The following is a 12,542-nucleotide window of genomic DNA, read 5'->3' as shown; positions in this document are numbered from 1 at the left end:
TTTAATACGCGTATCAAGTGATCAATATAAACTAGGCCAGAGTGAAGTTTTCAAATATAGTCTGAAAGGCTCTCTACCCTATAAGGGTATTCCACGCTTTTAAACACTTTACCCGCCATCGTCGCCGATTTCATTCCAGACTTTGTATAACAAACAGTGGCAAATACTGGCCGTATTGTCCTCTGAAAAGAGGCAGGAGCCAACGAAACCACCGTTTCATACTGATTGTGAGAGAAATCGCAAAAGTACAAATGGTAAGTACTGTCTTTTCAATATATATTTCACATAATTTCACATAATTACAATATATAAAAAATTTAATTCATATTATATGTATTTAATTTATAAAATTTCTTATACAATTTTATTATTTTACAGTTCGCAGACCAAGAGGCAGAGCCGCGGGGATACGACGCCAAGAAGAAAGGTTCATGGCCTTCTTATATAATTGTCATCACCCAATTACCATTGGGGTAGACGAGGCAGAGGCAGACGTTGAGAGCAACAGGATTTAATCTTTGTCTATATAATCTCTATATAATGTCTCTGTATAATATCTATATATAATAATGTCTCTATATAATTAATAAAAAATTTGTATCTCTTATAATCTTTGTCTCTATATAATCTCTATATAATGTCTCTATATAATCTCTATATATAATAATGTCTCTATATAATCTATATATATATATATATATATATATATATATATATATATATATATATATTATCAAATCCTCTTGATTCAAAACGATCTTGATTACTTTTATTAATTTGTATGTAGCTGTTTTGAGACAAATTAGTTGTTTCGACGCTCTCAGGTTGTACAGGTAATTTATCCTCGAGAAAGTCGAATAGGATATTTTTCCGCTGCTTGGTTTACTGTCCTCGGTTTTCTTTTCCCGTTTGCCACGCGACTCTCGTGGTTCCAATAATACCAGCTTTAAATGGCAATCCTTGACCTATATCTCCCAAAATTAAGTCACCATCTAATTCTCTTTCATCAACAGCTACGTCTAAAAATAAAATAATGTATTAATATGATATTATGGCTACGGTCAACGTGACACTACAAATGCTTCGAAGCATTCCTCTTCTCTTTTCTTTCAATGAAGAAAGAAGGAGAAGAAGAACGCTCCAGAGCATTTGTATCACGTTGACCGTAGCCTATATATCAAGATATATATATATATATATATATCAACAACCTGTTCACCGTTCTCTGGATAGAATTGTAACACTGCTCTTGCGCTTCTTGACAGACATGCATACAACGTTTATAAGAAACGATATAAACGTTTTGTAGGATTGTGCAAAGTTTTGCTTGCATAGCACAACCACAAGCGCAGAAATACTGACAGCCCCATCAAACGTACCAGCTTTAAATGGCAATCCTTGACCTATATCTAAAAATAAAATAATGTATTAATATGATATTAAGGCTACGGTCAACGTGACACTACAAATGCTTCGAAGCATTCCTCTTCTCTTTTCTTTCAATGAAGAAAGAAGGAGAAGAAGAACGCTCCAGAGCATTTGTATCACGTTGACCGTAGCCTATATATCAAGATATATATATATCAACAACCTGTTCACCGTTCTCTGGATAGAATTGTAACACTGCTCTTGCGCTTCTTGACAGACATGCATACAACGTTGATAAGAAACGATATAAACGTTTTGTAGGATTGTGCAAAGTTTTGCTTGCATAGCACAACCACAAGCGCAGAAATACTGACAGCCCCATCAAACGTACCAGCTTTAAATGGCAATCCTTGACATATATCTAAAAATAAAATAATGTATTAATATGATATTATGGCTACGGTCAACGTGACACTACAAATGCTTCGAAGCATTCCTCTTCTCTTTTCTTTCAATGAAGAAAGAAGGAGAAGAAGAACGCTCCAGAGCATTTGTATCACGTTGACCGTAGCCTATATATCAAGATATATATATATCAACAACCTGTTCACCGTTCTCTGGATAGAGTTGTAACACTGCTCTTGCGCTTCTTGACAGACATGCATACAACGTTGATAAGAAACGATATAAACCTTTTGTAGGATTGTGCAAAGTTTTGCTTGCATAGCACAACCACAAGCGCAGAAATACTGACAGCCCCATCAAACGTACCAGCTTTAAATGGCAATCCTTGACCTATATCTAAAAATAAAATAATGTATTAATATGATATAATGGCTACGGTCAACGTGACATTATTACAAATGCTTCGAAGCATTCCTCTTCTCTTTTCTTTCAATGAAGAAAGAAGGAAAAGAAGAACGCTCCAGAGCATTTGTATCACGTTGACCGTAGCCTATATATCAAGATATATATATATCAACAACCTGTTCACCGTTCTCTGGATAGAATTGTAACACTGCTCTTGCGCTTCTTGACAGACATGCATACAACGTTGATAAGAAACGATATAAACGTTTTGTAGGATTGTGCAAAGTTTTGCTTGCATAGCACAACCACAAGCGCAGAAATACTGACAGCCCCATCAAACGTACCAGTTTTAAATGGCAATCCTTGACCTATATCTAAAAATAAAATAATGTATTAATATGATATTATGGCTACGGTCAACGTGACACTACAAATGCTTCGAAGCATTCCTCTTCTCTTTTCTTTCAATGAAGAAAGAAGGAGAAGAAGAACGCTCCAGAGCATTTGTATCACGTTGACCGTAGCCTATAATTGCAAATCGGAAACGTACCTCGAGTTCAGCTCTTCTGCGATCAACGAAGTCGGGATCGAACGTGTCAGTCGTCACTTTCTGCCAAGCGTAGAGAACCTTCTTTTCCGGCAGCGATGGTAACACGATGGGTGCGTTCAGCCGAATACTCCGCTAGCCTAGCAATCGTGAGCAGTCGCTCGTTTCCTCTCCTTTTAATCCATTGGGTCAAAAGAGAGGAAACGAGCGGAAACGAGCGAAAACGAGCGACTGCTCACGATTGCTAGGCTAGCGGAGTATCGGCTGAACGCACCCAATGTAGGGATACGAAATCTCCAGATAAGCACGAAGCAATTCAATTCAGTATATCGCCGGCACGATTACGGTGTTACTGCCGTTTCGCGTACGCGCATATGCGCGCGTTGTCGCACCTTACCTCGCGACGCGTAATAAAGAGTCACACGGTCGGTCTCGCTCCGCGCGTACTACCGTGTCTCTCGATCGATCGAGATAGGTTAACTCAGGTTAACTGATCAGATGATGAACTGACTGACAGGTGAAACGAACGCACTGTCTGCACTGCACTGCACTGCGATACTAACGCCGTTAGCCGCCAGTGCCGAAAAAGTGAAAGTAAAGCCCCTTGCACAATGCCAGGCAACAGGCAATAGGAACAGGAAAAACCTAAAAAATTCAAATGCTATGATTGGTTGGCAATAGGCAATAGGCACAGAATTTCCAACGTGACGGAAACTCTGTGTCTATTGCCTGTGTCACTGTTTATTCTACATTTATACATGATTTCTGATTTCTATTCCCTGTTCCTATTGCCTGTTGCCTGGCATTGTGCAAGGGGCTTTACGTTTCTGATTATGACGTCATCATATAAAACGTCGGCGTTAGAAGTAAAAGAAGAAGAAGAAGAAGTATCTTAATAAAAAATTTTCACATTTGGACTTTGCGTCGCAATATCTCCGCTCGTAGGGCACGGAGCGGAATATTATAAGAGAAACCCCCCCCCCCCTAATTGGACCCCAAGCTATCGATCAAGCCTACTTAGAACTTGATCCGTTCACTCGTTATCGAGATCTCAACATCTCGAGTACTCGCAACCCGTCGCGTCGCGTAAAAGAGTCACGGTCGGTCTCGCTCCGCGTGTACTTGGCGCGAGACACTACCGTGTCTCTTGATACTTTGAATTCGATGTCCACGTGTTCCAGGTTGCCGATGACGGGTTTCAGATAGTGCGCTCTATAGTTTTCGGTGTCCAGGTGTAATAATACGTTGAATTTGATGTCTAGGTGTCCCACGTTGCCGATGACGAGGTCCACATAGTGCGCTCCGTAGTTTTCGGTGTCTACGTGTATTAATACTTCGAATTCGATATCTACATGTCCTACATTCAGATTTAAAGTTATTAATACACCTAGACACCAAAAACTACAAAGCGCACTATGTGGACCTCGTCATCGGCAACCTGGGACACGTAGACATCGAATTCGAAGTATTATTACATCTAGACACCGAAAACTACGGAGCGCGCTATCTGGACCTTGTCATCAGAAACCTGGGACACCTAGACATCAATTTCAAGATATTAATACACGTAGACACCGACAACTACAAAGCGCACTATGTGGACCTCGTCATCGGCAACCTGGGACACCTAGACATCGAATTCAAGGTATTAATACACGTAGACACCGAAAACTACGGAGCTCACTATCTAGACATTGTCATCGGCAACCTGGGACACCTAGACATCGCATTCAACGTATTATTACACCTGGACACCGAAAACTACGAAGCGCACTATGTGGACCTCGTCATCGCCAACCTGGGACACCTAGACATTGAATTCAACGTACGATTACACCTGTACACCGAAAACTATGAAGCGCACTATCTGGATCCCGTCATCGGCAACCTGGGACACGTGGACATCGAATTCAAGGTATTAATACACGTAGACACCGAAAACTACGAAGCGCACTATGTGGACCTCGTCATTGGCAACCTGGGACACCTAGACATCGAATTCAACGTACGATTACACCTGGACACCGAAAACTATAAAACGCACTATCTGGATCTTGTCATCGGCAACCTGGGACACGTGGACATCGAATTCAAGGTATTAATACACGTAGACACCGAAAACTACGGAGCGCACTATGTGGACCTCGTCATCGGCAACCTGGGACACGTAGACATCGAATTCAACGTATTATTACACCTGGACACCGAAAACTATGAAGCGCACTATCTGGACCTTGTCATCGGCAACCTGGGATACCTAGACATCGAATTCAAGGTATTAATACACGTAGACACCGAAAACTACGGAGCGCACTATGTGGACCTCGTCATCGGCAACCTGGGACACGTAGACATCGAATTCAACGTATTATTACACCTGGACACCGAAAACTATGAAGCGCACTATCTGGACCTTGTCATCGGCAACCTGGGATACCTAAACATCGAATTCAAGCTTGATTCATAAGAATCGACTTAAAAATTCCCTAGCGGCACTTTCTGCCAAGCGTAGAGAACCTTCTTTTCCGGCAGCGGTGGTAATACAATGTAAGGGTACGAAATCTCTCCAGATAAACATGAAGCAATTGACTCAATATATATTATATAAGTATATACCTAATTTGCCTAAATAGAAATCTTCCTCCTGACCGATAAGTCTATCGACCTAATTTCGAAATACGCGCGCGATATCGAAACTGGCGATACCTGCGCCGCCAGCGGCGGAAAAGTGAAAGTGACGTTTCTCTGATAATCATAATAATATTGAGATGAGAGCGGTCGACGTAGAAGTAGGAAGGAAGTAGTATCTTAAAAATAAATTTTCATATTTGGACTTTGCGTCGCAATATCTCCGCTCGTAGGGCACGTAGCGGAATATTATGAGAGAAACCCCCCCCTAATTGGACCCCAAGCTATCGATCAAGCCTACTTAGAACTTGATCCGTTCACTCGTTATCGAGATCTCAACATCTCGGGTACTCGCAACCCGTCGCGTCGCGTAAAAGAGTCACGGTCGGTCTCGCTCCGCGTGTACTTGGCGCGAGACACTACCGTGTCTCTTGATAGAATTTATGTACTCTTAGGTTCGATTCAGACATAGCCGTGCCGAGTCCGTACCGTGCACGGACAGAAAGAAATGATAGAAAGATAGAAAGAAGACAACCAAATAGAAATGTTCACGGTATACGAGCACGGCACGGTTGTGTCTGAATCGACCTTAAGCCGATGAACAAGAACAACAAAATGTACTTACTTATACGACAATATATCACGTAATTACACTGAAGCCACAGGAAACAAGTAAATTATTTACGGACCCGGCAAACGAGAAATCTTCTACGAGAGACAGATCACGTGACAGTAACCTCTGCTGGAGGTCTCGTGTCTCACTTTGATGTCAGCCAATCAGAAAATGGTATCAGGTGACTTTTTGGCGCCTTTCTCTCCTACAGCTGTGGTGTACACACTCGAGTGTATTTAAAGTGCAATAGGTGTATACCTTCTCTGTACACCGAAACACGATATAAACGTCGTCTCTAATTATTATTTGTTATTAAACAAATTATTTTTTTATTATTATTGGAAAATACGAAAAATGAATAGTCTTAAGAAGAATCTTGCACGTAAACGCAAAAGAAACAGCAGAATGTTTTTAAAAGAACTAAAAAGTGACATGCAAAACATTCTTCAGGAAGTATATACACAGGATAAAGATATCGCCAGTAAGTAATTATTATAATTATAATTTTTAATAAGAGAACCCGATAAAGAATTTTTATATAAAAACATAAATTCTATATATAATTATATCTTAAATATGTCCATATGTTTTTTTCTCTTGTATTATCTCTGTGCGTATATAAAAAAAATAATACAAAGAAGAACCTAAAAAATAATTATATAAAGATCATTTTAGCATTGCATTTTTATAAAAAGTGAAGTTTAAGGTAATGAGAAAATTTTGCCTATATATAATCATATATAAATGTAACAGTTGTTATATGTATATGATTATACATTGGCAAATTTTTCTCATTACCTCAAACTTCACTTTTCATAAAAAATGCAAAAAAGAAGAAAAAAAATACGAAAATAATCTTTTCAATTACTTTTAGATTCTTCTTTTTACTATTTTTCTTGTATATATATATATACAAAGAGAGATTATACGGAAGAAGAAAAACATGTATGGACATATTTAGTATATAATTATGTTTTTATATGAAAAATTTTTTACCGGGAATGAGTCATTTGATAATATTCGAGAGAATTGATTGCATTCATAGGAAAGGAAACTTCCAAGGATATTGTGAGTGATACCAACAATGACAAAAGTAATACAGAAATAAGGGATGTCTCCAATCAAGAGTTTAGCTCTGATTCTGATACTCAGAATGAAAATGTATTGCTTAGAAGAGATGATCGATCAAGCATGACTGATTTTAATGAACCATCAACATCAACTCCGGCAGAAATCATAGAGCTTCGTGAATGGGCAATTAACACCAGCATCAGTCATCAACACTTAGATCAATTATTGAATATTTTCAGGAAAAGATTACTTCCCGACTTACCAAAGACAGCCAAAACTTTTTTAGGCACCTCAGGTGCAACATATGATATTCGAATCATGGAAAATTGTTCCACGGATAAAGAACCTGGAGAATTTGTCTATTTTGGAATTGCACGAGGATTAGAAAATTGTCTGGCTGACTTCCACGAAGGGGATATTAACTTAATCATCAACATAGACGGAGTACCATTATCAAAGTCTGGAAAAACAGGATTTTGGCCAATTTTATGTAAAATTTTCTATGATCCTGATGTGTATGAGCCGTTTGAAGTTGCCATCTACAGTGGACCTAGTAAACCGAAGAGATTGGACGATTATTTTCAAGATTTTATAAAGGAATTAAATGATCTTCATGAAAAAGGCTTTAAATCAAATGATAAAGTATTCAAGGTTTATTTAAAAGCCATTGTTGCTGATACTCCAGCTCGCTCTTTTTGTAAAGGCACGAAAGGGCATGGTGGCTACAGTGCATGCGAACGGTGTACCGTCTATGGAAAAGTAATTAAAGTGGGTAAAACAAATAAAACACAAATAGTTTATCCGGGAGTTGATCACCCAAAACGAACTAATACGTCTTTTCGAGAGAGAATGGATCCAGAACACCATATTGGTAATTCGCCTTTAGAGCTGATAAAGCCAAAAATTGATATGACTAGGATTTGTCCACTAGATTTTATGCATTTAGGCTGCCTTGGAGCCACTAAAAAGATATTAGAATTGTTAATAATTGGACCATCAAAAGTCCGATTAAATTTAAGAAGTAGACAAGAACTTTCTCGCAGAATGTTGTCTTTAAAAGCACAAGTGCCAAAAGAATTTCAAAGAAAACCGAGGTCAATTAATTGTCTTCTTAAATGGAAAGCCACCGAATTTAGATTCTTTCTTTTGTATTGCGGCCCCATTGTTTTGAAAAATTTAATATCCAGTCAATTGTACAATCATTTTTTACTACTTCATACTAGCTTCAGGATTTTGTGCAGTAAAACATTGATTTCGCTTTACAAAGAAAAAGCGAGACGATATTTGAAGATATTTGTATTATCACTTCCGATTTTGTATGGTGAGCAAGCTCAAGTTATCAACATGCACAATCTTGGTCACATTGTCGATGACGTAGATAATTTTGGTTGCGACTTGAACAAAATTAATTGCTTTCCATTTGAAAACCATCTTCGAAAAATGAAAAATTTAATTAGAACTCCCAATCAACCCTTGGCGCAATTCTGTCGCAGGCTGCATGAAAGAAACATTCTTTCTCGTAGGCCGAAAGAAATTCCCTCTAGACTGCAGATAATTGATTATAAGGTTCTTGAAGAGGGAAAAATAATGGTAAAAACATTGATCCTTAATACTTCCACTGTTATTAGTACTAACATTCCAGATAACGTTGTGCTTTTGAGCAATGGATATGTAGCAAAAATTAAAAAAATTTTTGGATACAATAAATCTCAAGACTCTCTGTTCATTGAAGCAAAAGCCTGGAAAACAAAAACAGATGTATTTACTTATCCGACACAGTCACGTAAAGTCCATGTATGGAAAATTGAAACAAAGACTTCCGTGGATATTGTTTGCCCAATAATAAATATCGAACAAAAATTAGTTGCATTAAAACTCTCAAACCAACCTAATGGAAGAGTTCACACATATGTACTGGCATTACTTCATGTATAGTAGAATATAATAATAATGTTATATTTAATAAATATATAATGTAATATAATATATAATGTTATATTTAATAAATATATAATCTCTATTTTAAAAATTGCTACCTTGATCAAGTCCCACCAAGGCCCTTATTGGGTTTCCTTATTCAGGCCACACATTAATTAAGCTACCCAAAACTGATATCGCCCTACTGGGACCTAGCCTGGCAATAATGTGGAAATCCTTATTAGGGAACCCACGTTTAAGCCCTTAAAGGCCCCGAAGTTTATTAAGGTTGCCTTAACAATTTTCCACACGGGAAGCTTTGTATATTCGTCATACAAAATAAAAGTAGCTGCTTTCATCTCACAATAGCATTACGTGTATATTTATTATGCAATTCTTTTCTTTATAATATTTTTCGCAGTCATTTTAGACCGTTTGCAACACCAAAAATCGCGGCATTTTGTGCAGCTGGCTCATTGTATGCCTATTGTACAACGCATGCCATATTATAAAATACGGTTCCCGAATCCTCCGGTTTATTTGTCTGGCACACATAATTTTTCAATGGATTTAAAGGGCATAGAATATATGCCGTAGAAATATAGACTTTGAACCTTTTATCTCGACATCTATAAATATTCAATTATACTAGTCACAGTACAGGTATATAATACATACATGAATATTTGACCATCGGTAAAGAAGCGTCTCAGCGTCACACAGAGCTTTGAACTAGTAAATACATTTTTAGCTATTACCGAGGCTATTACTTATGCTTTCAATCATGAGATTTCTCGGAGTTGATCTGCATGTAATTTAGTTAACAGTCTCATCGCTTCGTATATTTCCAGGACGGACGGCATGTTTGAAATATTCATCTTTAATCCTTTGCTATCTTTGCCATTCCCTTTATTTAGTATTTTCTTTGATACAAAAGAAGAGGAGAATATAAAGAAAATATAAAGAAAGAAAATATAATAAAAAAATCTATATATGGAGATATAAACTTTTAAATATATTTTTAAAAAGTTATCACATTTCGTGGATATTTCGTGACAATTAAAATTGATTAAGATAGTATTTTTTTATGTTTTGCTATCTAAAACATTTTAGTAGAATTATTATTTTTAAAGAATAGAGAATCACATTTTTCATATTTTCGTCTTTTTATTTCATTTTTATTTTAATATTAATGCAGATATAAACTTAATGCGAAAGTTATCTAACATTATTACAGAATTATATGATTAACATGATTATAGAATTAATTTACTGTATTTTTTTAAATCATTTTACGTAAAAAAAAGCAACTGAAACTTGATGTATTGTAATTTAGGTAATATCAATTCGTAAATGAAGCAGATCGTTAATGTTAATACGATAGAATTTCAATTCATCTGCATACGGAATTCCGAGGAACGAAATACGATATTTGGAACGTCTAGGCATGGTAAAGAGTTAAACTGCGTAGAGATTAATTGCGTCCGCAAAGGACACCGCGCTCGAGTGCAAAAAGGCGCAGTCGTCAGAGAAATAATATATCCGCCCGCGCGCTTTAAAGGTTCGCCGAACCGCAATGGGTCCAACACACCCGCATATCTCGTGGGCATATGGCGCCGAAAATAGTCGGTCGTTTTGGAACGTCTTTCTGCGGGCCGCCGTTTAGAAGTAACCCGCCGGCGTAGAAAGATGAGGAGGGCAGCGCTGGCGCTAATTGGTTAATATCCGTCATTACTATACTCTCCGGCGCGGGAGGCGAAGAGAGAATTAAAACCCGGCTATCAACCGGCGAGGCGAGAAGGAAGAAACGAGGGAGGGGAAAAAAGTCCTCCGCGATCTTTTTAGCGAGGTTGTTGCGGTTTCATTTACACGATCGCTTAGGGATGTAAAAGATATATCATTGTGCCTCGCGTAAAAAGAAATATCATTCTTTTTTTTTTATTCATTAGAATAGACGTGAAACAATTATGAAGCCAAGAAGAAATTACATTTGCCGCTTTGATGTTAATCGCATGCGCGTACTTTCTCGCATGATCGTCGGATTTGCTCGTCTAGGGGTCTCGTTAAGGTCATGCGAGGACCTTATCGCGAATACATCCCTCGACTTCGAAGCACGTGATTCTGCAATTAGCAGTAGTCGACGTTTACTTTGGCGACAAAGGGAACCGTCTTCCTCCATTATTCTAAAAAAAAAAGTTTGTTTCAGATCTAAAAGAGGAGACCGTCCATTCCGCTTGTAATTAAATTTAATTTCTAAAATATACTTGGCGTAATTTTATGAAATATTACGAAATTGATTACATTAAAATAAACGAACCTCCGAAGTTACCCCCAATAGACGTATATATTGCATTATTAAATTTCATTTGCGGAACTTAGCTATGTTGTACTATGTTAATTAATTTCTACAAGCAATTTTGTAATTTACGTAATACGAGTAAATCGATGATCAGCTTACCGAGAGTTCCGTTGTTTGGATTGTACGCGTATTTACTGAATATTACAGTAATTATTATACGCTTTTATATGCCGGGACGGACTTAATACACGTGTATGCAAAGTGTACGCGGCGGAATTCGCAAAATTGCGGTTTTCCGCGACTTAACTGAAGATTACTAAATAATGAGAGTAGAAACACGCATTCTCCTTTAAAAAATGTACAGTTTTAAAGCACGGTACGATTATGGCCTTACTGCTGTGTCATAAATATTGCTGTGCATTATACTTTATACTTATCTTAACATATTGCGCCTCGAGGGCTCTTTCAAATTTCTGCAACGCCTTTTTCCTGAATATCCTCCACACGTGACTACAAATATAAAGCGTTATCGAGCCTGGTTTTCGAATCTCTTGCGTATAAGCGCACGATTCTAAAACGATCGGCAACCGTGATTCGATTCTCGCACGTAGAAAGTATGAGAAATTGAAAGATTCCAGATAGGGCGCCGCGGTGCTCGCCACCGACATGTAAGTTCGTAGTCACGTGAGGCCGAATGACTAACACCCCCGTCTTTACTACACGAGAATACACTTATGCGCCGAGGCATTCATTTTCCGCTATCGTGAGCCGTACTTTTCGCGCCAAGTGGCTTGCGAGATTGAAAAATTCTAGATAAGAAGATGTTAAACTGCATCTTCCGCGTCTTTAAGCGGGAATGATCGTGTGATTCTTTCTCTATTAATTTTAAACCGATGTATAGTTACAACGTCTGTGTTAATAACTTTACAGATTTCCTACAGACTTTTTTCATTGAAACATTTTTGATCCGTCTTGAGCTGAACTTAAATCTTATAAATTTTATTTTATTTCATTTCTTATGTAAGAAGTACAACGAATACAACATACCGTGTGTTATGATGTAGGGATTTATTCTTCGACATGTATACGCGAGTAATGACTAAGGCGTTGTTATGAATTAATTAATTATAAAACGCGTAACCGTGATTAATAAAGAGCTTACGTAGTTGTTCGTTTTACATTTTATTCATCACCGAATGCTTGGACGACGCAAAACAAAATTTCACATATTATTGCACATAGCTACATAGACGGCGAATATTTTGACTAATATAACGTCGCTCTTTGTA

General features: G+C 37.7%; 2 protein-coding genes across 2 annotated transcripts in view; one reads left to right on the top strand and one right to left on the bottom strand.

The window, feature by feature from the left end:
• Nucleotides 1-12,542, top strand: part of Ddr (discoidin domain-containing receptor 2) — a 204,455-nt gene that overhangs the window by 7,713 nt on the left and 184,200 nt on the right. The gene's annotated exons all lie outside the window — the stretch shown is intronic.
• On the bottom strand, nt 453-2,860 carry LOC139816110 (uncharacterized). Its single transcript, XM_071783451.1, has 6 exons — nt 2,729-2,860; nt 2,355-2,546; nt 2,140-2,163; nt 1,600-1,789; nt 1,212-1,409; nt 453-1,019 (listed from the first exon to the last, which is right to left on the bottom strand). Exons 2-5 carry the CDS (start codon nt 2,511-2,513, stop codon nt 1,216-1,218), a joined length of 567 nt encoding a protein of 188 aa, XP_071639552.1. The 5' UTR covers nt 2,514-2,546; nt 2,729-2,860; the 3' UTR covers nt 453-1,019; nt 1,212-1,215.

The sequence above is a fragment of the Temnothorax longispinosus genome, chromosome 7 (genome assembly GCF_030848805.1).
Source record: "Temnothorax longispinosus isolate EJ_2023e chromosome 7, Tlon_JGU_v1, whole genome shotgun sequence".
Classification (NCBI taxonomy): domain Eukaryota; kingdom Metazoa; phylum Arthropoda; class Insecta; order Hymenoptera; family Formicidae; genus Temnothorax; species Temnothorax longispinosus.
The sequence above is the reverse complement of the archived record's forward strand: the minus strand, read 5'-3'. Positions and strand labels throughout refer to the sequence as shown.